General features: G+C 42.2%; 1 protein-coding gene across 1 annotated transcript in view; it reads left to right on the forward strand.

The window, feature by feature from the left end:
* The window catches only part of Cers5 (ceramide synthase 5), a 32,937-nt gene extending 14,524 nt beyond the window's left edge, over nucleotides 1-18,413 (forward strand). Inside the window, exons 2-10 of the mRNA XM_048364698.1 lie at nucleotides 2,870-2,972; nucleotides 5,095-5,225; nucleotides 6,530-6,587; nucleotides 9,731-9,781; nucleotides 10,789-10,881; nucleotides 12,984-13,112; nucleotides 13,200-13,306; nucleotides 14,401-14,557; nucleotides 17,524-18,413. Of these exons, the coding sequence (XP_048220655.1) occupies nucleotides 2,870-2,972; nucleotides 5,095-5,225; nucleotides 6,530-6,587; nucleotides 9,731-9,781; nucleotides 10,789-10,881; nucleotides 12,984-13,112; nucleotides 13,200-13,306; nucleotides 14,401-14,557; nucleotides 17,524-17,673 (979 nt within the window). The 3' untranslated portion in view covers nucleotides 17,674-18,413. The remainder of the gene's footprint in view (nucleotides 1-2,869; nucleotides 2,973-5,094; nucleotides 5,226-6,529; nucleotides 6,588-9,730; nucleotides 9,782-10,788; nucleotides 10,882-12,983; nucleotides 13,113-13,199; nucleotides 13,307-14,400; nucleotides 14,558-17,523) is intronic.
* The last annotated feature ends 2,193 nt before the right edge of the window (nucleotides 18,414-20,606 follow it).

The raw sequence follows: 20,606 nt of genomic DNA on the forward strand, positions 1-20,606 counted from the left end.
TTGAACTTCAATCCTCAGATCTCAGCCTCCTGAGTAGCTGGGATTATAAGCATGAGCCACTAGTGCCTTGCTAACCAAGAGACTTTTATTATCAAAAAAAAAAAAATCACAAGTTGAAGCTTCACTGATGTGGTAAAGTGCCAACCATGAGTGGAAAAGGCCAAGAATAGAAGGCCTCTCAGTTTTTCTCTAGTGGTAGGAGAAAAGAAAGAAAGAAATGGAAATATATATGGGTCAGATGCTTTTGGCTCACACCTGTAATCCCAATTACTCAAGAGGCTGAAATTTGAAGCTGGTTCAATGGGCTGGGAATATGGCCTAGTGGCAAGAGCACTTGCCTCATATACATGAAGCCCTAGGTTCGATTCCTCAGTACCATATATATAGTAAAGGCCAGAAGTGGCCCTGTGGCTCAAGTGGTAGAGTGCTTGGCCTTGAGAGAAAAAGAAGCCAGGGACAGTGCTCAGGCCCTGAGTCTAAGCCCCAGGACTGGCAAAAATAAGTAAATAAATAAAGCTAGCACAGGCAGGAAAGTCTGCGATTTTTTTTTTTTTTTAATCTACCAAAAAGCTGGAACTGTGGCTCAAGTGATAGCTATGACCTTTATCTACTAAAAGCTGTATCATCTTGGGAATGGTACCCAAGCCCTAGGTTCAAGCCCCAGGAGCAGCATTCACACACAGACAAACAGACACACACACACACACACACACACATACACACGCACGCATGCACGCACACACACAAAATCCCAGGTTGTGGAAAAGTGTGATCTTTCTTGGAAAACCAAAGATCATATGGAAGAAGAGTTCCGTTTTGTTTTTGCCAGTCTTGGGGCTTGGAACTCAGGGCCTGAGCACTGTCCCTGGCTTCTTTTTGTTCAAGGCTAGCATTCTACCTCTTGAGCCACAGCACCACTTCTGGCTTTTTCTGCTTATATAATACTGAGGAATGGAACCCAGGACTTCATGCATACTAGGCAAGCAAGCACTCTACTGCTAGGTCACATTTTCTTTTTCTTTTTTCTTTTTTGGCCAGTCCTGGGGCTTAGACTCAGGGCCTGAGCACTGTCCCTGGCTTCTTTTTGCTCAAGGCTAACACTGCCACTTGAGCCACAGCGCCACTTCTGGCCATTTTCTATATATGTGGTGCTGGGGAATCGAACCCAGGGCTTCATGTATATGAGGCAAGCACTCTTGCCACTAGCCCATATCCCCAGCCCCTAGGCCACATTTTCAACCCTAGCATCATAGAATTTTATATAAAGAAAAAAAAGCTCATATTATGTAATCACTTATTTTTGACACTGAAACCCAAGAGATTAAGTGACTTAACTGAATTTATATGACTTTCTAATAATAGATCTAGGACTAGAATTGAGTGATAAATAGGTAATTCCTTCTTATCCTTCCTGGCTTCCTGGTTTCTTTCTTTAGGACTCCTGAAAGTTGTGTCTGTAATATTTTCATTAGGCAGATGGCCATCACCTTGGATAGCTATATTTAGGAAAAGCTTAGTGTCTGTTCTCTTTCCTCCCTCCAACTATGATTTTGCCTACTATAGCATGCTTCAGGCACTGACTGATTCAGTCCTCATAATCAAAAAAAGACCTCCCAGGGCTGGGGATATGGCCTAGTGGCAAGAGTGCTTGCCTCATATACATGAGGCCCTGGGTTCAATTCCCTAGCACCACATATACAGAAAATGGCCAGAAGTGGCGCTGTGGCTCAAGTGGCAGAGTGCTAGTCTTGAGCAAAAAGAAGCCAGGGACAGTGCTCAGGCCCTGAGTCCAAGGCCCAGGACTGGCCAAAAAAAGACCTCCCAAAGAGTACCATTAAGATACCCTTACCCCATTGAACCCAGGGATTGTTAAGCACATATTCTAATATTAAGCTACGTCTACTGACAGGCTACAGAGCTACATCTAGCTTTTTTTTTTTTTTTTGGTTGGTTGTGGGGCTTGAACTCAGGGCCTGGGCACTATCCCTGAGCTCCTTTGTGCTTAAAGCTAGTGCTCTACCATTGGAGCCACAGCACCACTTCCAGTTTTTGAGTGGTTAATTGAAGATAAGAATCTCACAGACATTCCTGCCTGGGCTAGCTTTGAAACTGGATCCTGTTGATCGATGTAATATGTGCTCAGTAAGAAGAAAATTTATGTTGTCTTTATCTTATAGGTATTGCTGAAAAATAAGGGACAAAACAGGCTCATAGAGATTAAATAATTTGCCCAAATTCAAATATGCAGTAAGTAGTAGAACAGTGATTTGGTCTAGGTATGTTTGACTCTAAATTTCAAGATATGATAAGAGAAGCCAGGTTGAAATGAAAAGACATTGTTTAAGCTGTGTATGCATGCGTTTGTGTGTGCATGCCAGTAATGGAGCTTGAATTCCTGGCTGCAGGCTGGTGCTGAGCCACACCTCTACTTCCAGCTTTTTAAAATTAGAAAATAGAGGGGCTGGGAATGTGGCTTAGTGGTAGAGTGCTTGCCTAGCATGCATGAAGCCCTGGGTTCCTCAGCACCACATAAATAGAAAAAACTGGAAGTGGCACTGTGGCTCAAGAGGTAGAGTGCTAGCCTTGAGCAAAATGAAGCCAGGGACACTGCTCAGGCCCTGAGTCCAAGCTCTAGGACTGGCAATAAATAAACAAATAATTAGAAATTAGAGACTCCTGGATTTGTCTGCCTTGGCATGCGTTGAACACTGCAGTGCTCAAATCTCAGCTTCCTGAGTAGTTAGGATTATAGGCATGAGCCAAGGAAACCAGGATTCCTTTTTTTTTTTTAATCATTTAACCCACTAATCAAGAAAGTTCCTTAATGCTTAGCAAATCATTGAAAAATGATCTTTGGGTTTTATTACAGGTTTATTGCCAAACCCTGTGCACTTCGACTTGGCATTGAGGATAATAGGTCTGAGGTTGAACCCAATGCCATCCTTGAAAAGGTGTTTATATCCATTACTAAGGTAAGTGAACAAAGAAATAGAAAGGAAGTGTTGCTTTATAGAGTAGGAAAGGATAGAGAACATGTAAGAGAAGGGAAGGATAAAATGAAAGTCAGTTTGTGTGGTGTACATGCGTGTGCATGTGTGTGCTTGCATACTGTGCAAGTGCTGGTCCTGGGCTTGAACTCAGAGCCTGTGCACTGTCCCGGAGCTTTAGTGCTCATGGCTAGCACTCTACCATTAGAGCCACAACTCAACTTCAGCTTTTTGGTGGGTAATTGCAGTTAAGAATCTTACAGACAGGTGTGGGTGGCTCAGGCCTATAATCCTGGCAACTCAGGGCACTTAGATCTGAAGATTGCTGTTCAAAGCCAGCCTCGGCAGGAAAATCTGTGAGACTTTTACCTCCATATAGCCACCAAAAAAAACCAGAAGTGGCCCTGTGGCTCAAAGTGCTAGACTTGAATGGAAAAAGCTCAGGGATAATGGCTAAGATCCTGAGTTCAAGCCCCACAGTTGACCAAAAACCAAAAAAAAAAAAAAAAAAAAAAAAAAAGAATCTTGTACACTTTCCTGCCAGGGCTAGCTGCAAACCACAATCAGCCTCTTCAGTAGCTAGGATTATAGGGATGACATACCACTGTCTACTGGTCTTTCACATTCTGATCTGTATGCCTATAAGGAGAACTTTAGAGGGGCTGGGAATAGAAAGTGGCCAGAAGTGGCGCTGTGGCTCAAGTGGTAGAGTGCTAGCCTTGAGCAAAAAGAAGCCAGGGACAGCATCCTCCACCCCAAGTTCAAGTTCTACAAATACAAAAAAAGAAAGAGGGAGAGGAAGGAAGGAAAGAAACCTCAGCCTCCTGAATAGCCCAGCTATAAGCTGGCTTTTTTGTTTTTTCTTTTTTTATTGTTGTCAGCCCTGGGGCTTGAAATCAGACTGTCCCTGAGCTTCTTTTGCTAAGGCAGGCACTCTACCACTTGTGCCAGAGCACCACTTCCAGCTTTTTCTGTGTATGTGGTACTGAGGAATCAAACCCAGGACTTCATGTATGCTAGGCAAGCACTCTACCATTAAGCCAAATTCCCAGCTAATAGGTTTTTATTTTGTTTTGTTTTGAGTTTTTTTTTTGTTTGTTTGTTTTACTGGTCCTGGGGCTTGAACTCAGGTCCTGACCACTGTCCCTGGCTTCTTTTTGTCCAAGGCTACCACACTACCACTTGAGCCACAGCACCATTTCTGGCTTTTTCTGTATATGTGGTGCTGAGGAATCAAACCCAGGGCTTCATGCATGCTAGGCAAGTCTTACCACTAAGCTACATTCCCAGCTGCCAGGCTTTTTTAATATCCTTTTTTTTGCTCAGCTTAAGCTAGAGGAAGAAGATCAAACAAAGGTGTACATAGATAGATGAGCAATAAAGGTCCTTGATAAATGAGAAAGGATATTTATTCATTTATTTTTACTAAAAGTTATTTTGGCTAGGTACTGGTAGCTCATACCTATAATCCTAGATATTCAGGAGGCTGAGATCAGAAGATTGTAATTCAAAGCCCACCCGGGCAGAAAAATCCTGAGAGTTTTCTTTGTTTTTTTCTTTTTTTGTTTTTTTTTTTTTTTTTTGTTTTGTGTTTTGGTTTTGGTTTTGGTTGTGTGGATTGAACCTAGGATGTTGCATTTGCCGAGCAAGTGCTTTGCCACTGACTTAAATCCCTGCCCCCATGAAACTTACTCTTTTTTCTTTCTTTGTTTTTTTTTTCTAGTCCTATGGCTTGAATTTGGGGCCTGGGCACTGTCCCTGAGCCTCTCTGTGCTCAGGGCTAGTGCTCTACCACTTGAGCCACGGTGCCACTTTCCCCACGGTACTTTTCTATCCAAATTAATCACCCCAAAGTCAGAAGTGGAGCTGTGGCTGAAGTGGTACAGAGCCAGCCTCAAGTAAACAAAGCTCTGGAACAATACACAAACCCCAGGTCCAACAAATACATACATCCACACACAACAGTTTGCCTACAAGTAATTTGGGGATGGTTCAAGTGAACGAACCACTGTGGGTATCCTCCCTTTGCCATAAAGCTAGTCACAGGGACTTAATAAGGGTTTGAAGAGGAGAAGGGGGCAGTCTAACTCTGCTCATGTATCTACAGAATCCTGATAAAAAAAGGCTGGAGGGTCTGTCAAAGCAACTGGACTGGGATGTCCGAAAAATCCAATGCTGGTTTCGCCATCGGAGGAATCAAGACAAGCCCCCAACACTCACTAAATTCTGCGAAAGCATGTAGGTGTTCAGAGGGAGGTAGGGGAAAGAGGAAGAGGGTGAGGATACAGCTGCAATGAGGTTTTCTTTTTGGAAATGATTTCCACTATTAGAATAACTGATGATGAATGTGGAAGGCAATGTGGAATGTGTTCTAAGTTGGAAAGAAGAGAACTAGAAAATTGGTCACCTTTAGTTTCTTGGTGACATACAACTATGCTAAGTGTGGTTCCATTTTGTTCTTTTCCAAATACACTGACAGTGAATTCCCATAACTGCACTTAATGTAGCTAGGTATGTATACCCCTGTATACCTTGATAGAGCTTGCTCTAAATTCACTTTTTTCTTTTTTCTTTTTTTGTTGTGGAGCTTGAACTCGGCCTGGGCACTGTCCCTGAGCTCTTCAGCTCAAGGCTAGGGCTCTCTACCACTTGAGCCACAGCCCTGCTTCCAGTTTTGTGGTGGTTAATTGAAGATAGAAGTCTCACAGACGTTGCTGCCCAGGTTGGCTTTGAACTGCGATCCTCAGATCTCAGTCTCCTAGGTAGCTAGATTTACAGGCGTTAGCCACCGGTGCCCAGCTTAATTCGCATTTTTGTGTGATATATACTTTTCCTGGGAAATGCTTCAACCCACTGAAGTGTTTTTGCCAATTACCCTGTAGAAACAGTATTTTATTAGTCACTATCATGCAATAAAAAGTACTAAGCATTATTATGAAGGAATTTTCTTTCTCTTTTTGTCAGTTATACGGTTTGAACTCAGGATCTGGGCACTGTCCCTGAGCTTTTTGGCTCAAGGCTAGTTCTCTACCACTTTGAGCCACAGCTCCACTTCCATATGAAGGAATATTTTTCTTTCTTTCTTTTTTGCTGGTCCTGGGGCTTAAATTTAGGACCTGGGCTCTTTTCCTGAGCCACTCTGCTCATGGCCAGTGCTCTACAACTTGAGCCATAGTGCCTTTTCCGACTTTTTCTTTTTATGTGGAATAATGGGCTTTTTCTGTTTATGTGGAATCGAACCCAGGGCTTCATGCATGCTAGGCAAGCAGTCTACCACTAAGCCACATTCTCAAACCTGAAGGAATCTTATACAGAAGAAAAGTTGGTCATAGTCAGTATATACTTGTGGAAATCTGTTTTCAATAGAAGCTGGAAATTAACTCTCAAGAGAGTTTCCTAGGTAACAGTATTTGTCCCTATACTGGGAATTTGCCTGTTTATCATTAGTGTCTTTTCCCCAAACAATGATCTCGATTTCGATTTCCTAGCCTCAAAAACTTTTAGATGGACATTTGTCTAACCTCTACTTTTTGTTCACCTAGGTGGAGATTGATTTTTTATTTATGTATCATCTGCTATGGAGTTATATTTCTGTGGTTGGTGAGTTTAAACTTTCTGGTCCTCTGATTGGTCTGTCTGTCTTTGCAACAAGATCTCTGTAAATTTCATAAAGTAGCCTTAATCCCCCTACCTATCTTCCTAAGTGGTGGGATTACAGTTGTATGCCAACATGCCCAATCTCTATATTTCTCCCTAAGTTTTGCCCATGTGATATTCATTTACACAATTTATATGCTAATAGATTATCTTGTGTTGGGACTTGACTTCACTAGCCTCATAATAGTATTATTTTTCCAATAAATAATTCTAAAAGGAATATTAATTTAAATCAGAGTAGTACTTAAATGACTTATAGATCACTGAACAAAAATTGTGTTCCTTTGAGGAGAAAGAGAATCAACCCTTTAAGTCAGTGAAATAGGTATTATTCCTGGCCAAGCACTAGTGGCTCACATCTGTAATCCTAGCTATTCAGGAGACTGGGAGACAGGAAGATACTTGTGTTTTAGGCAGCCCAAGCAAAGTTAGCAAGATGTCATCTCAAAAACTAAAAACAAAAGGGCTGGAGGCATAGCTCAGATGGTACATTCACATAGACCTAGCCCTAGGTTCAATCCCTAAAATCCTAAAATGAGGAGGTAAGGCTTAAATGAGTAAGGAGTTAATAACTCTCCTCTTTTGGATCTAGAAAAGAAGAGAAAATAAACTCAGAGTTAAAGGATGGATAGCTATAATCTTAGCTGCCCAGATCTTAAAGATAGAATGATGAGTTCAAAGGGAGCGTGGGAAAAATTAGTTAAGACCCTATCCCAGAAACAAAATACAAACAAATGAGAGTAAAGATCTTCCAGCTATAGCTCAAGAGGTAGAGGCCTTGGGTTCAATATAATACCCAATTCTGTGCTCCCAATTTTACTTTATTTATGTAGCCAATTATGGGGCTTGAACTCAGGGCCTGGACATTGGCCCTGAGCTTCTTTACTCAAAGCTACTGTTCTACCACTTGAGCCACAGATCCACTTCTGGCTTTTTGGTGGTTAACTAGAAGTAAGAGTCTCACAGACTTTCCTGTCTGGGCTGGCGTTGACCTCAGCTTCCTGAGAAGCTAAGATTACAGGCATTAACCATTAGCACCTGGCCCAGAAATTTTTTGATGAAGCTAAATACTGGTTAAAATCGATAAACTTCATACTGAGTATGTAGAGTTTTTGCAACTCTAGAACTCTGGAGGCTGAGGCAGAAGGATGGAGTGTCCTGCCAGCCTGGGCTACAGAATTATCTCAAAACCAAAAAGTGCGTACTGGGGGCTGGGAATGTGGCTTAGTGGTAGAGTGCTTGCCTAGCACGCATGAAACCCTGGGTTCAATTTCTTAGCACCACGTACACAGAAAAAGCTGGAAGTGGCTCTGTGGCTCAAGTAGGTAGAGTGCTAGCCTTGAGCTAGCCAGGGACAGTGCTCAGGTGCTTAGTCCATGTCCCAGGACTGGCAAACAAAACAAAACAAAAAGTGGGTACTGGTGGCTTTTGTCTTTAATCCTAGTTACACAGAAAGCTGAGATCTGAGGATCACAGTTCAAAGCCAGCCTGGGTAGGAAAGTCCATGAGACTCTTATCTCCAATAATCACCTGGAAACAGAGCTGTCAGTTCAAGCCCCAGCACTAGCATTAAATACCAACAAAAAACCCTTTCTGCTGGGCACCTGGGGTATTGGCTCATGCCTGTAATCCTAGCTACTCAGGAGGCCTAGATTTAAAGATTGCTATTTGAAGCTAGCCTGGGTAGGAAAGTCCAGGAGACTCTTACCTCCCAGTAAACTATTATTAAAAAAAAAAAAAAAAAAAAAAGCCAGAAGTAGAACTGTGACTCAAGTGGTAGAGTGATAGCCTTGAGCCATAAAAAAGCTCTGGGACAGTGCCTAGGCCCTGATTGTTTAAGCCCCAGGAACACACACACACACACACACACACACACACACACACACACACACACACACACACGAAATCCATTCTGGGACATGGGGGAGTTACAAATAATCAGGATGATGAGTATGAGGATGGGGGTTATCACTCAACAGCCTATACATATTATTGAAAGGAGAACAAGACAGTGTTATGTTGAGTACCAGCTCATGCCTATAATCTTAGCTACTTCAGAGGCAGCAAGCGATCTCATGGTTCAAAGCCAGCCCTATCCATGAGACTTATAGCAGCAAAAACCTGTAAGTGAAATTATCATTTAAGTGGTAATGTGCTGACCTTGAGTGAAAAAGCTAAAGGACAGCGTCCAGACCCTTACTAGTTCAAGCCATAGTACCAGCACAAAAAAAGATAGTGTCATGAACAATTTTACAGAAAAAAATAGACAAATTCCTTTAAGAACACAATTATAATACCTTCAGAGATCATTACTTTTGAATTTTGAACATAGTATGGACATTCTTTCTTGGTTCTTAAATGAAATCATTGTCTCCCTATCTATTTCCTATATTTCAAGTAGTAATGTTTCCTAGAACTAAAGTTTTCACTGTCACTTAGTGGAGGCTTAGTTTTTTTCTATTTATAATAATGTCTTTCCTGTTCTTTTAAGAAGGTCTTGTTTCTGGGTGCTAGTAGCTCACATCTATAATCCTAGCTACCCTGTAGGCTGAGATGTAAGAATTATGGTTTGAAGCCAGCCCAGGCAGAAAAGTCCATGAGACTCTTATCTCCAACAAACCACCAAAAAGTGAGACATGGAGCTATGTCTCAAGTGATAGCTTTGAGTGAAAAAAAGCTAAGGGACAGCACCTAGTCCCTGAGTTTTTAAGCCCTAGTACCAGCATGGGAGTCAGGAAGGGGAGAGAGCAAGCAAGCACTTCCTACAGCCTCTCAAGTGCTGGGATTGTAGGTTTGTACTACTATGCCCAACTTAATACTCTTGTAGAAGAAAAAATCTTAACCACTAACTAATTGTAAAAAATTTAGCAATGGCTCAAGTGGTAGAATGCTAGCCTTGAGCAAAAAGAAGCCAGGGACAGTGCTCAGGCCCTGAGTGAGTTCACGTCCCAGGACTGGCCAAAAAAAAAAAAAAATTATCAAAGGGGATTCTTTCCTTTCGTCCCTAACCTACAGAGATTATACAGTTTAGATACTGAAGCAAATTAGATGACTGAAGACTAACCTGGATTATCTGTTTTTTCTAGTCACCTTGGTTCTGGGATACCCGACAGTGCTGGTATGGCTATCCATTTCAGGTAGGATTTGAATTATTTCATGACAGGTATTGTATATGTGTATGTATACAAGGGTGAGTGAGACCATATTGTCGATCTCAGGCACATTTCCTTGATGTTCTTGAAGGATTTAGGATCTGAGTCAGTTCATTTAAGTCATATATTCAGGTATTTGTATCTGATTCTAATGGGCTTTTTATTTCTGGTTCCCCATTATATGTACCCTAATTGTGCTAGAGAGATAAACAGCTTCCTGGCACTTAGGAAGTATTTCCTGGCTAGGTTTTGTATCAGGGGCTACTTCAGGAGTCTCCTGAAGAACATGTACTACAATAATGTCAGCCAGGCACTGATGCCCTAAACTTATAATCCTAGCTACTTAGGAGGCTGAGATCTGAGGAATACAGTTCAAAGCCATCCAGTGAAGGAAAGTCAGTGAGTCTCTTTATCTCCAGTTAACTACCAAAAAGCTAGGATTATGGCTCAAAATGGTAGAGTACTAGTCTTGAACAAAGAAGTTCAGGGACAGCACCCAGGCCCAGACTGGCACAAAAAATAGAAATAAGGCAGAAAGTAGAGGGGTAGCTCAAGTGGTAGAATGCCAGCCTTAAGGGAAACAGCCAAAAAAAGCACAGGACTTTGAGCCCAAGCTCTATTACTAGGTGCGTGCATGTATACACATACACATACACAACGAAGACAAACGTCATAGAAAAGCTAAAGGAGTAGAAGGGAAGACCTGAGTATATTTTAACTGCCCAAAATTACAGACATACTGATTTGTGTTTTAAAATGTAAACTTTATCTCATTATTAAAAGAGGAGAACCAAATAAGTGTTATGGAGGGGCAAAGGGATGAGGTTTATGTCTCTACATCAATCCTTCTAGTTATTGAAGTTCTTCGAAAACAGTGGAGATGAAAGAGATAAAATAATTAGGAGTATTAATCCTCCAAGAGCAGGAAAGTTGCCTAGGTAAAGTACATCTATGATGAACTGTTTTTCTAACTTCTATTTTTTCTCTTCCAGCCCCTCTCCAAAGGTCTTTTTTACTATTATATCGTGGAATTGGCTTTCTATTGGTCTCTTATGTTTTCTCAATTTATAGACATTAAAAGAAAGGTAAGGATATCAGCAACTTCCTTTCTAGCCCCCACTATTACTGCCATTGTGATAATACATTCTCTTCCCTGACTAAGGAACATAAAAGACAGGGAAAGTAGGTGTGATGGGATTATTAGCAATTTGTAATGTTCCCAGAAATGACACTTCATTAATCATAAAGTGCATTTGAGATGGTGGGGGCCCCACCCAAGATGAGAACAGTAACCAGCTGTTACTCTTTTTCTTATTCTTTCATATTCTTACATGTATACAGTTCAGGAAATTAGTCAGAGCTTGAGGGTATCACGGCATGATTGAAAAAAGGGCTTGACTCCAGCAAAGTCTGGATCTAGTTTTAACGGCAGCAGGACTGCTTGCTTGCTTGCTGTTCTTTCCTTTTTGGTTATAGCACCTACTGAAAGAATGAACTGGAAGGGATTTTATATGATTTCCTTTATATTCTCCTGCTACTGTTTTAGGAGCCAAAGATTCATCAAAATGAAGTTGACATACCGGTATAATGATAGAGTTGGGGGGAGAAAGTTTTATGCAACCAGACATAAGGGAAAAAACCTTTTTACTGGTGTTTACTTGACATAATGTAATTCTAACCCTAATCTGTCACTCATTATGTTTGATGAGGAAAACCAGGATTAACATTTATGGGGCTGCATTGAATCTAATCTCAATGATTAGTGTTGATCGGTGTAAAAATTTAATACTCAATTCTGATGGCTTTCATTATCTTTTTGTTTTTGCCAGTGGTGGGGCTTGAACTCAGGGCCTGAGCTCTGTTCCTGTGTTCTTTTCCTCAAGGCTACCACTTAGAGCCACAGTTCTACTATGGGTTTTTGAGTGATTAATTGGAGAAAAGAGTCTCAGAGGGACTTTTCTGCCTGGGCTATCTTTGAACCACACTGTGATGTCAGCTTCCTGAGTAACTAGGATTACAGGCATGAACCGCAACTGCCCAGCTCTTAAATAAATTTTTTTTTTTTTTTGGCCAGTCCTGGGCCTTGGACTCCGGGCCTGAGCACTGTCCCTGGCTTCTTCCCGCTCAAGGCTAGCACTCTGCCACTTGAGCCACAGCGCCGCTTCTGGCCGTTTTCTGTATATGTGGTGCTGGGGAATCGAACCTAGGGCCTCGTGTATCCGAGGCAGGCACTCTTGCCACTAGGCTATATCCCCAGCCCCTTAAATAAATTTTTTTAAACGTGATATATAAAAAGTTTGAAATGTTATGTAACTGAACCTTCTCTGTACAGCACCTTGTCAATAGAATTTAATTAAAAAATAACAATAAAATAAAATACTAGCTCTGGAGGAATATTAAAAATAAATAAAAAGTTTGAAATGCAGGAATGTTTTAAAACAATATAGCTTATATTTGTGAACCCATCACTTTACTCAAGAACTACATCATCATGAACACTGTTGTATCTGCAGAAAATATAGGCATTTGTCCTTGTTTCTTTCACCCAAATTTACCTACCTTCCTGTATCTTCTATCCCTCTAACCCTTACCGAGCTGAGAAGTATTTATCACATATGTCTAATAATTCAAAGATTTAAAGATTTATCTAGTTCTAGCTTTGGCACTTGAACCCAAGAGAAAAATAGAACCTTAAGTTCTGAATGTAGGAGATGATAACAGAATGAATAGTTCAGCTAACAAACATTTTTCTGAAGTATTTTAGAAGAGTTCGGTTTTGTCTTCCCACAAACATATCTTTTCTGTTAGTTTCCCTTGGTTGAAATATCTTTCATTTAGGGCAGAAGGGTCTTAATATCTAGAGCCAGGTGCTGGTGACTCACACCTGTAATCCTAGCTACTCAGGAGACAGATCTGAGCATTGAGGTTGGAAGCCAGCCCGGCCGAAAAGTCTGTGAGATTCTTATCTCCAATTTAACTACTCAGAGAAAGGCAGAAGTGGCGCTGTGGCTCAAGCTGTGGAGTGCTAGCCTTGAGCAAAAGAAGCCAGGGACAGTGCTCAGGCCCTGAGTCCAAGCCCAGGACTGGCCAAAAAAAAAAAGATTCCCAGAGTGATTGGAAACATTGTGTTGGCTAACATTTCTACAGCTTTGCCTTTTCCTGAATTTCTATTTCCATTTCTTTCTAGGATTTCCTAATGATGTTTGTGCATCATTTGGCCACTGTTGGGCTTATCACCTTCTCCTACATAAACAACATGGTTCGGGTAGGAACACTGGTCCTGGGTCTACACGATTTTGCAGACTGCTGGCTGGAAGTAAGAACCCAACCCTGCTTTCCTCATCATTATTTCTTTCTAAGAACTACTTTCTCCCCAACTCAATTTCTACCTTGCTTTGTCCAGGCTGCCAAGCTGGCCAATTACGCCAAGTATCAGCGCCTCTGTGACACCCTTTTCGTGATCTTCAGTGTAGTTTTTATGATTACCCGTCTAGGACTCTTTCCGCTCTGGTAAGTGCCAGGGCTATGGAATTGTGGTGATTATGTAGCTAATGATATTTTTTCCCCCAACTCAGTTTTTCTGTTTTGCTCTTGCTTTCTTCCTTGGCCTAAGCTGACCACTTAGGGACTCTCACAGAACCTCATGCCTCATGGAATATTTCTAGTGAAGTATTATGTAGATGAATGTAGTTCAGAGTATATGTCATTTGGCGTTGGATTTCCTTATTCATCTCTGTTTACACTCTTCATTTTGTTCCTCAGAAATTCTTTTTCTTTTCTTTTTTTTTTTTTTCAGTTGGTCATGGGGCTTGAACTCTGGGCTTGGGTGCTGTCACTGAGCTCTTTTGCTCAAGGCTAGTGCTCTGCCACTTTAAGCCACAGCACCACTTCCGGTGTTCCGGTGTTCTCGTAGTTAGTGGAGAGAAGAATCTCACACTTTCCTACCCAGGCTGGCCTTTGAACTGCAATCCTCAGATCTTAGCTACCTCCTGAGTAGGATTTTAGGTGTGAGCCACCAGCACATGGCTTACTCAGAAATTCTTTGGCTTCTTTTGCACTGATTATAAAAATTTCAGGCCCTCTGTTTACGTTCAGTACTTTTCTTCTCCATTCTGACCAAGCCCCGATCCCCGCCCACACACACACACAGAAAAGCCTGTACACATTCATGCATGAATCCATTTCACTTCTATAATATCTTATGGTATTAAGTCTATGACTGTGAGTTGGAGATTTTGCTTAGCATGAGAGAATCAACCACCTACTATCCTCTGTGCCTGAAGATCTTAATCATTCATAAGATTATAGTGCAATGGCTGTCCCAGTTTTGTGATACTGTACACGTAGTGGAAGTGATTCATATTGTAAGATATTCCATCATTTTCTAAAATCTGTATCTCTTCCCCTTATCCCTAAGTTTCCTTCCTATCCCATAGGTTCCTTCCTTTGTTCTTTTTACAGTATGGATGATTTCCCTGGAATTTCAGCTAACAAAGTATGGAGAAGAAACACATAGTACTCTACAGCCCAGAAAAAACTCAGCTTTATCCTTTTCTGCCTAGCTTTAATTCTAGAATCTAAACTTTGTTGGCTCCTACTTCTAGGATTCTGAACACGACCCTCTTTGAGAGTTGGGAGATAATCGGTCCCTATCCTTCCTGGTGGTTCTTCAATGGCCTTCTCCTGATCCTACAAGTTCTGCACATCATCTGGTCATACCTAATTGCACGAACTGCTCTCAAAGCCTTGATCCGGGGAAAGGTGAGAAAGAAGGAAGGCTTCTTTGGGCTGTGTGGAGAAATGAGTTCTCGTTCTCTCTCTCTCTCTCTCTCTCTCTCTCTCTCTCTCTCTCTCTCTCTCTCTCTCTCTCTCCTCTCTCTCCCTCTCCCTCTCTCTCCCTTCCTCCCTCCCTCTTTCCCTTCCTCCTCTCTCCTCAAGCACTCTTTTTGCTCCCCCTCCCTGCCTCTCTCCTCCTCCCTCCTTCTCCATGCCTCTCTCTCTCACCCTTTTCTTCCTCTCCTCCTTCCTCCCTGCCTCACTTTTTGGTCTGAGCCCCAGCTACATAAGTATGCTTGGGGCTTCATAGTTTTTGCCTTGACTCTGAGTGTTTTAGCCTCTTAATATATGACCTAGATAGAAAAGGAGGACTCTGTACCTTTTTAGTCCCTTAAGAGTGACTATTAATCCAGATGCTGGTGGCTCATGCATATAATCCTAGCTATTCAGGATCTGAGGATCACTATTCGAAGCCAGCCAGGGCAAAAAATTCCCTGTGAGGCTCCTATCTCTAATTAAGCACTCAAAAACCAGAAGTGACACTGTGGCTCAGATGGTAGAGTGCTATCCTTGAGCACAAAGAGGCTCAGGAACAACACCTAGGCCCTGAGTTCAAGCCCCACAACTGACCCCCCAAAAAGAGTAACTACTGAGTAGGGTTAAGAATAAGAAGTAATTTCAACTATTTCCTATCCCTTCCTTACCTGTCTACTTCAGTGGACCTCATTTTTAGTTTTAACATTGAAGCTTTTTTTTTTCCAAAAGATATCATATATAAAGTCCCAATGTATAAACTAAAAGCATATTGTTTGACTGCCTAGAAGTGTTATGGCAGTTCCAAAAGCTACTTCAGGGTGTTCATACTGTGATATTCCAAATACAGCTTCTATGAGGAACTAAGTGCCTACTTCACCCCACTGTTGCATGAGGCAAGAGTCTTAAGTAAATGGGTGGTTAGTGTTTCTACTACCTGTTGGTCTGAGGCCAAGCAGTCCAAAACCCCAAGGAAAATGCTTTCTCTTCTTGATGGGATACTTACATGCTTTCAAGCTTTCTACTACTGAGCATCCATACCAGCCCTGACAGGTGCTATCTAATGATAAAACTTAGAATTGAAACTTTCAAGTTCTAAAGCAAACAGATTTTGAAGAGCCTTCAGATGGGATGGGCTCTATTGGAGGTGTTTCTAGACAAAACAGATAGAATATAAAACAAATGGAATATAACCTAGGTGTTGATGGTCTCGGTAGCATTTTTCTCTATGGCTATCGTTAGGTTCAGAACTTTCTTCGTGTGCCTGTGCATCCTGCTGTAGCTACTGGACATCTCTGTTCTCCCCTGCTTTTCTTTCTTGACCAGGTGACCTACCCAGGAAGAATCAGACCCAGACTCTGTACTCTCCATTCTTTTCTCACCTCCTTCCTTTTTTCTCTGCCTGGTGAGAGCGGGACAGTTTCATCTTTTGCATGTAAGTGTATCTGTACTCCTAGTGTTCAGGGAAGCACGTCTGCCTGGATGTGTTTGTCTTCCTTCCTGCTGTCCTTTCTGTTCCTGGTTTGTTTCAGAGCGTGCCCTTTTTCCTGATCCACTGGGACTATTGTTGATGGGAGCTGAAGTACAAGATCCTTTTTTTTTTTTTAACTGAGGCAGAGAATGAACTTGGCTTTAATTATTAAATGTTTTTACAATTTTTGCATTGGAGCCTCTGTTACCTCAAATCTAAAGACATTCTGCCCTCTGGTGGAAACTTCCTAAAGTTCAGGTAACCAGTTCATCTCAGTTCTGGATGCCAGCAGCCACAGTAAACTAGAATCATAGGACTAATCTAAAGTAAATGTCCACCTCCTTGGCAACAGAAATGGTAATGTTTCTGCTTTTCACTTCCTTCTATACTTTAAAAAAAATAAACAAATATTTTATTATTCTTCAGATCCAGAGGTCACTAGGTTTCTCTTATTCTTATAGCCTAGGGCAACAAAATTTTAAATACTTAATATGCAGGATAGGCTGGATTAGAAAATATTGTTTTCTACCAGGCACTGGTAGCTCACGTCTGTAATCCTAGCTAGTCAGGAAGCTGAGATCTGAGGATCTGCCAGCCTGGGCAGAAAAAACATGAGGTTTATTACTCGTTAGACACCAACAAGGAAGTAGAACTGTGGCTCAAATGAAAACATGCTAGCCTTGAGCTGAAAAGCCCAGGGATAGCTCTGAGTTCAAGCCCAGGATGGTGGGGGAGGGGGGTCTCCTCTTAATTCTAACTCATTTGAAAATGTAAGACTAAAAATACCTTGGTAAAAGGTAAATGATTCACAGATAGTAGAAAGATTGTGACTGGGAACCTATTCTTACTGACAATCAGTTACTGTTTTTACTATACAGTGAGTCTTGGGTATGCTAAAGTTTCAAAAGAGAAGTAATCTATTGGAAAGGGAGATTAGGAAATAATGTCCTAATTGTCCTCAGGAATAGTAATGCTACTGAAAAAGGTCCATTATGGATTAGCTTTGAGGATAAAGCAAAACTGAGGATAACCAATACAAATGAATGTTGCATCCACAACTACCACACAAGTTAGAATCAAGTTAGTATCTGTTGTTTGTGTTTGCCTTCTCTGTTCTTTGAGGTGGAGAGGGAGAAGAATAACTGGAATTTTCTTTAAACCCAAACTAGGATTCAGTGAATGGTGTCACTTCTCTTAGGATAGACCAGAAAGATACACCCATCCTCCAAAGCAGATTCTAATGATACAAAAGAGAATCAAGATAGAAACAAAGGATATTCACAATAACACCTGTGGTATGGATACTTTGAGTCAGGTGTAACTGGAAAGTAGACTACACAAATGCACAAATGCACAAATGTGGCTCTGTGAGCTTAAGTCTGCCTTAGGATTCTTTCAAGAAAAGTTCTGTATTCACTTTTCCTCCCTTTGCTCCCAACCCATCCAGGTATCTAAGGATGATCGCAGTGATGTAGAAAGCAGCTCAGAGGAAGAAGATGAGGCCAAGAACACAAAAGGCCTCTCTGACAACAACTCTGGCAATGGTGCCAATTGTGTAAATGGCCACCTTGGAGACAGTTACTGGGCTGAAGAGTAAGGGGGCACGGGAACTTGAGCACACATGGACTTGTAGGGCTGCTGGCAACCTACTCCTTTGGGGCCTCCCAACAACTGCCCTCCTGAGACTAGAGGGACTGCGAGGCACTGAGGAGACCAAAGAAACAAATTCTCTTTCAAAAAAAAACAAACTGTCATTTTGTATTTAATACCTTCCAAGTCCTTTCAGTAATGGTATTTGCTCTTTGTGTGTGTTTGTGTGTACATTTCTGCATGTGCATTTGGGCATATGCATGGGTTTTATCACCTAGGTTGTGACACAGCTGTGGACTGAGGCCACTAGGTCTCTTTTGAATCCACTAGCCAAATTCCAGATTTGGCTGCATTTTGAATTATGCTATCTGTAGTCTGTCTCCTCCCTTGTGGCCTATGGCTTTTGAGACTGAATTCCTGGACCATCTGAATGAAGCAAACAGGTTCACCTCCACCTTTCTACACTGTTCTCTTGGAACAGGAAGGACTTTTTCACACTGTCATGCTGTTTAAAAACAAAACCTTAGATGGGTGGCCAGGATCCTTGTGGTCCCTAGCTAGATACTCTTCCCACCACCTGATGGTGACGGGACAACTGCTCATCCCCTGCTCTTAACTCAATGGTACACAGGGAGGGGTCACTGTGAGGATAGGCTGAGGGCCAGAGTACAACAGCCACTGAGTGAGCTGTGAACAGTTTTATACTATTGTTTACTCTTCTGTGATTAAAGTGCTTCAACCCTCCTAGACCATCTGTGCCTCTTTATAGTGACTCCATCACTTCATGAATTCATAAATGAAGGTTTCTGTTGTATTTTGCTTCCCAGAGACAAGGTTTTCTATGTAGTCCAAGTGTGCCTTGATTTTTTTTTTTTTTTGGGGGGGGGGATACTGTTCTGGAGCTTGAACTCACTCAGGACCTGGGCACTGTCCTTGAGCTTCATTCTGCTCAAGGCTAGCACTCTACCGCTTGAGCGACAATGCCCCTTCCAGCTTTTTCTGTCTATGTGGTACTGAGCTTTATGCTGGGCAAGCAGTCTACCGCTAAGCCGCATTCTCAGCCCCTTGAATGTATAATCACTCCACCTCAGCCTCCTGAGTGCTGGGACTATAGACATCAGCCATAATTAAGAATACTTTAGCTGGGTGCTGGTGATTGCTCATGCCTGTAATCCTAGCTACTCTGTAGGTGGAGATATGGTTCGAAGCCAGCCCTGGCAGAGAAGTCCATGAGACGAGTATCTAATTATTCACTAAACAAGCAGAAGTGGAGCTACAGCTCAAGTGGTAGAGCCTTAGCAAAAGAGCTCAGGGACAGTGTCCGGATCCTCCGTTCAAGCTGGGCACTGGGGCTCAGACCTGTAATCTTAGCTACAGGAGATGCTGAGATCATGAGGATTCATTCAGATCAGCCTGGGCAGAAAAGTGTTGAGACTTCATTTCAACAGAAGCTGGGCAGAGCAACATACTCTGTCATCCCAGCTACCAAAATAAGTGAAAAATTAAAGAGGATTGTGCTTCCAGTGACTTTGGATTATTGATAAAATGTGTTTGATTTTATATAACAAGCTTATTAAATCTTTGTGGGAAGAAAATCACCAAACAGCTGAGCTAGAGGTATGACTCAAGTGATAGGATCCCAGCCAAGAAAGCTGCAAGGTCCTGAGTTTAAAACCCCTTACCCAAACCAGAAAAACTTCAAAATACTTGATTAAAGTATTCCTCTAAATTTTACAAGGAGACAAGGGCCATTGATAAGATATGTATGCTTAGTCAGAGTTGGCTTCCCTTCTGCTTCATCAGGGGCTAAACTCAGTGGCTCCATTTTTTTTCCCCCATCTTCAGTGTCTTAGACATGTCTCCCTGTTTTCCCCTTTGCTTTCTTTTCCTTTTGTTTGCACTTTTTTTTGTCAAAATATTTATCCTTTCCTGCTGCCTTCAGCTTCATCTCCAGTTTTGCAGAAGCAGGCTGAGGTGATAATCTCACACATCTCAGCTGCTTCTCTGGTGTGGTGGCATCGGCGCAGGGGGGATGGAGTGAAGGAGCTCACAGGTGGGGCACGGGGGTGCTGAGGGCCAGAGCTGTGCCCCCTGAGCTGCTGCAACTGCTAGGAGTATGAGGGGAGGCAGCTGGCAAATTTACAGGTGCTAGAGGCTCCTTTAATCCTAACTACTCGGGAGGCTGAGATCTTAGGATCACGTTCAAAGCCAGCCTAGGCAGGAAAGACCTTAAGACTTATTTTCAGTTAGCTACCAAAAAGTCACACGGGCTTGAATTGTGGGCCTAGGGGCTGTTCTGTGCTCTTCTGCTCAAGTCAAGCACTCTACTGCTTTGAGCCACAGCTCCACTTCTGGTTTTCTGGTTGTTAATTGAAGAGTCTCACGGACTTTACTGCCTGGGCTGGCTTTGAACTGTGGTCAGATCTCAGCCTTCTGAGTAGCTAGGATTCTAGGCATGAGCCACCAGCACCCAGCCCCAAATAATTTTTCTTTGTCTCTGGAACCGGTCTCATGTATTCCAGGTGGGGCTGTAGCTCAGTGGTAGAAAGCGTGCCTGGCAAGCTCTAGAGTAAGGGCTTGGATTTAATCCCCAGCACTGCAAGTAGCCCAGGTTGGCCTCAAACTCAGCTTCCTCAGTCCTGGAACTGCAAGTGTGAGCCACCATGTCTGGCTGGCTGTAGATTTGGTAAGAGCTCAATACATGAATATATTTTCAGTGTAAAGTGTTTTAAAATATAGGTAACAGTAGTTATCACTCCCCCTTTCTGATCTTCCAACTCCATTCTCCTACATTAACTAGTTTAGGGTATTTTCTACTGTCAGTGTGTTTCCATATGCACAGGGGCATACATACTGGATGGATTCTCCTTTGGTTTTATCTGCTAATCCAAGGCCAAAGACTCAGGGAAGAAGCACTGAAGGACAAGGGTGGGAACACCA

The sequence above is a fragment of the Perognathus longimembris genome, chromosome 1, assembly GCF_023159225.1.
Source record: "Perognathus longimembris pacificus isolate PPM17 chromosome 1, ASM2315922v1, whole genome shotgun sequence".
NCBI lineage: Eukaryota > Metazoa > Chordata > Mammalia > Rodentia > Heteromyidae > Perognathus > Perognathus longimembris.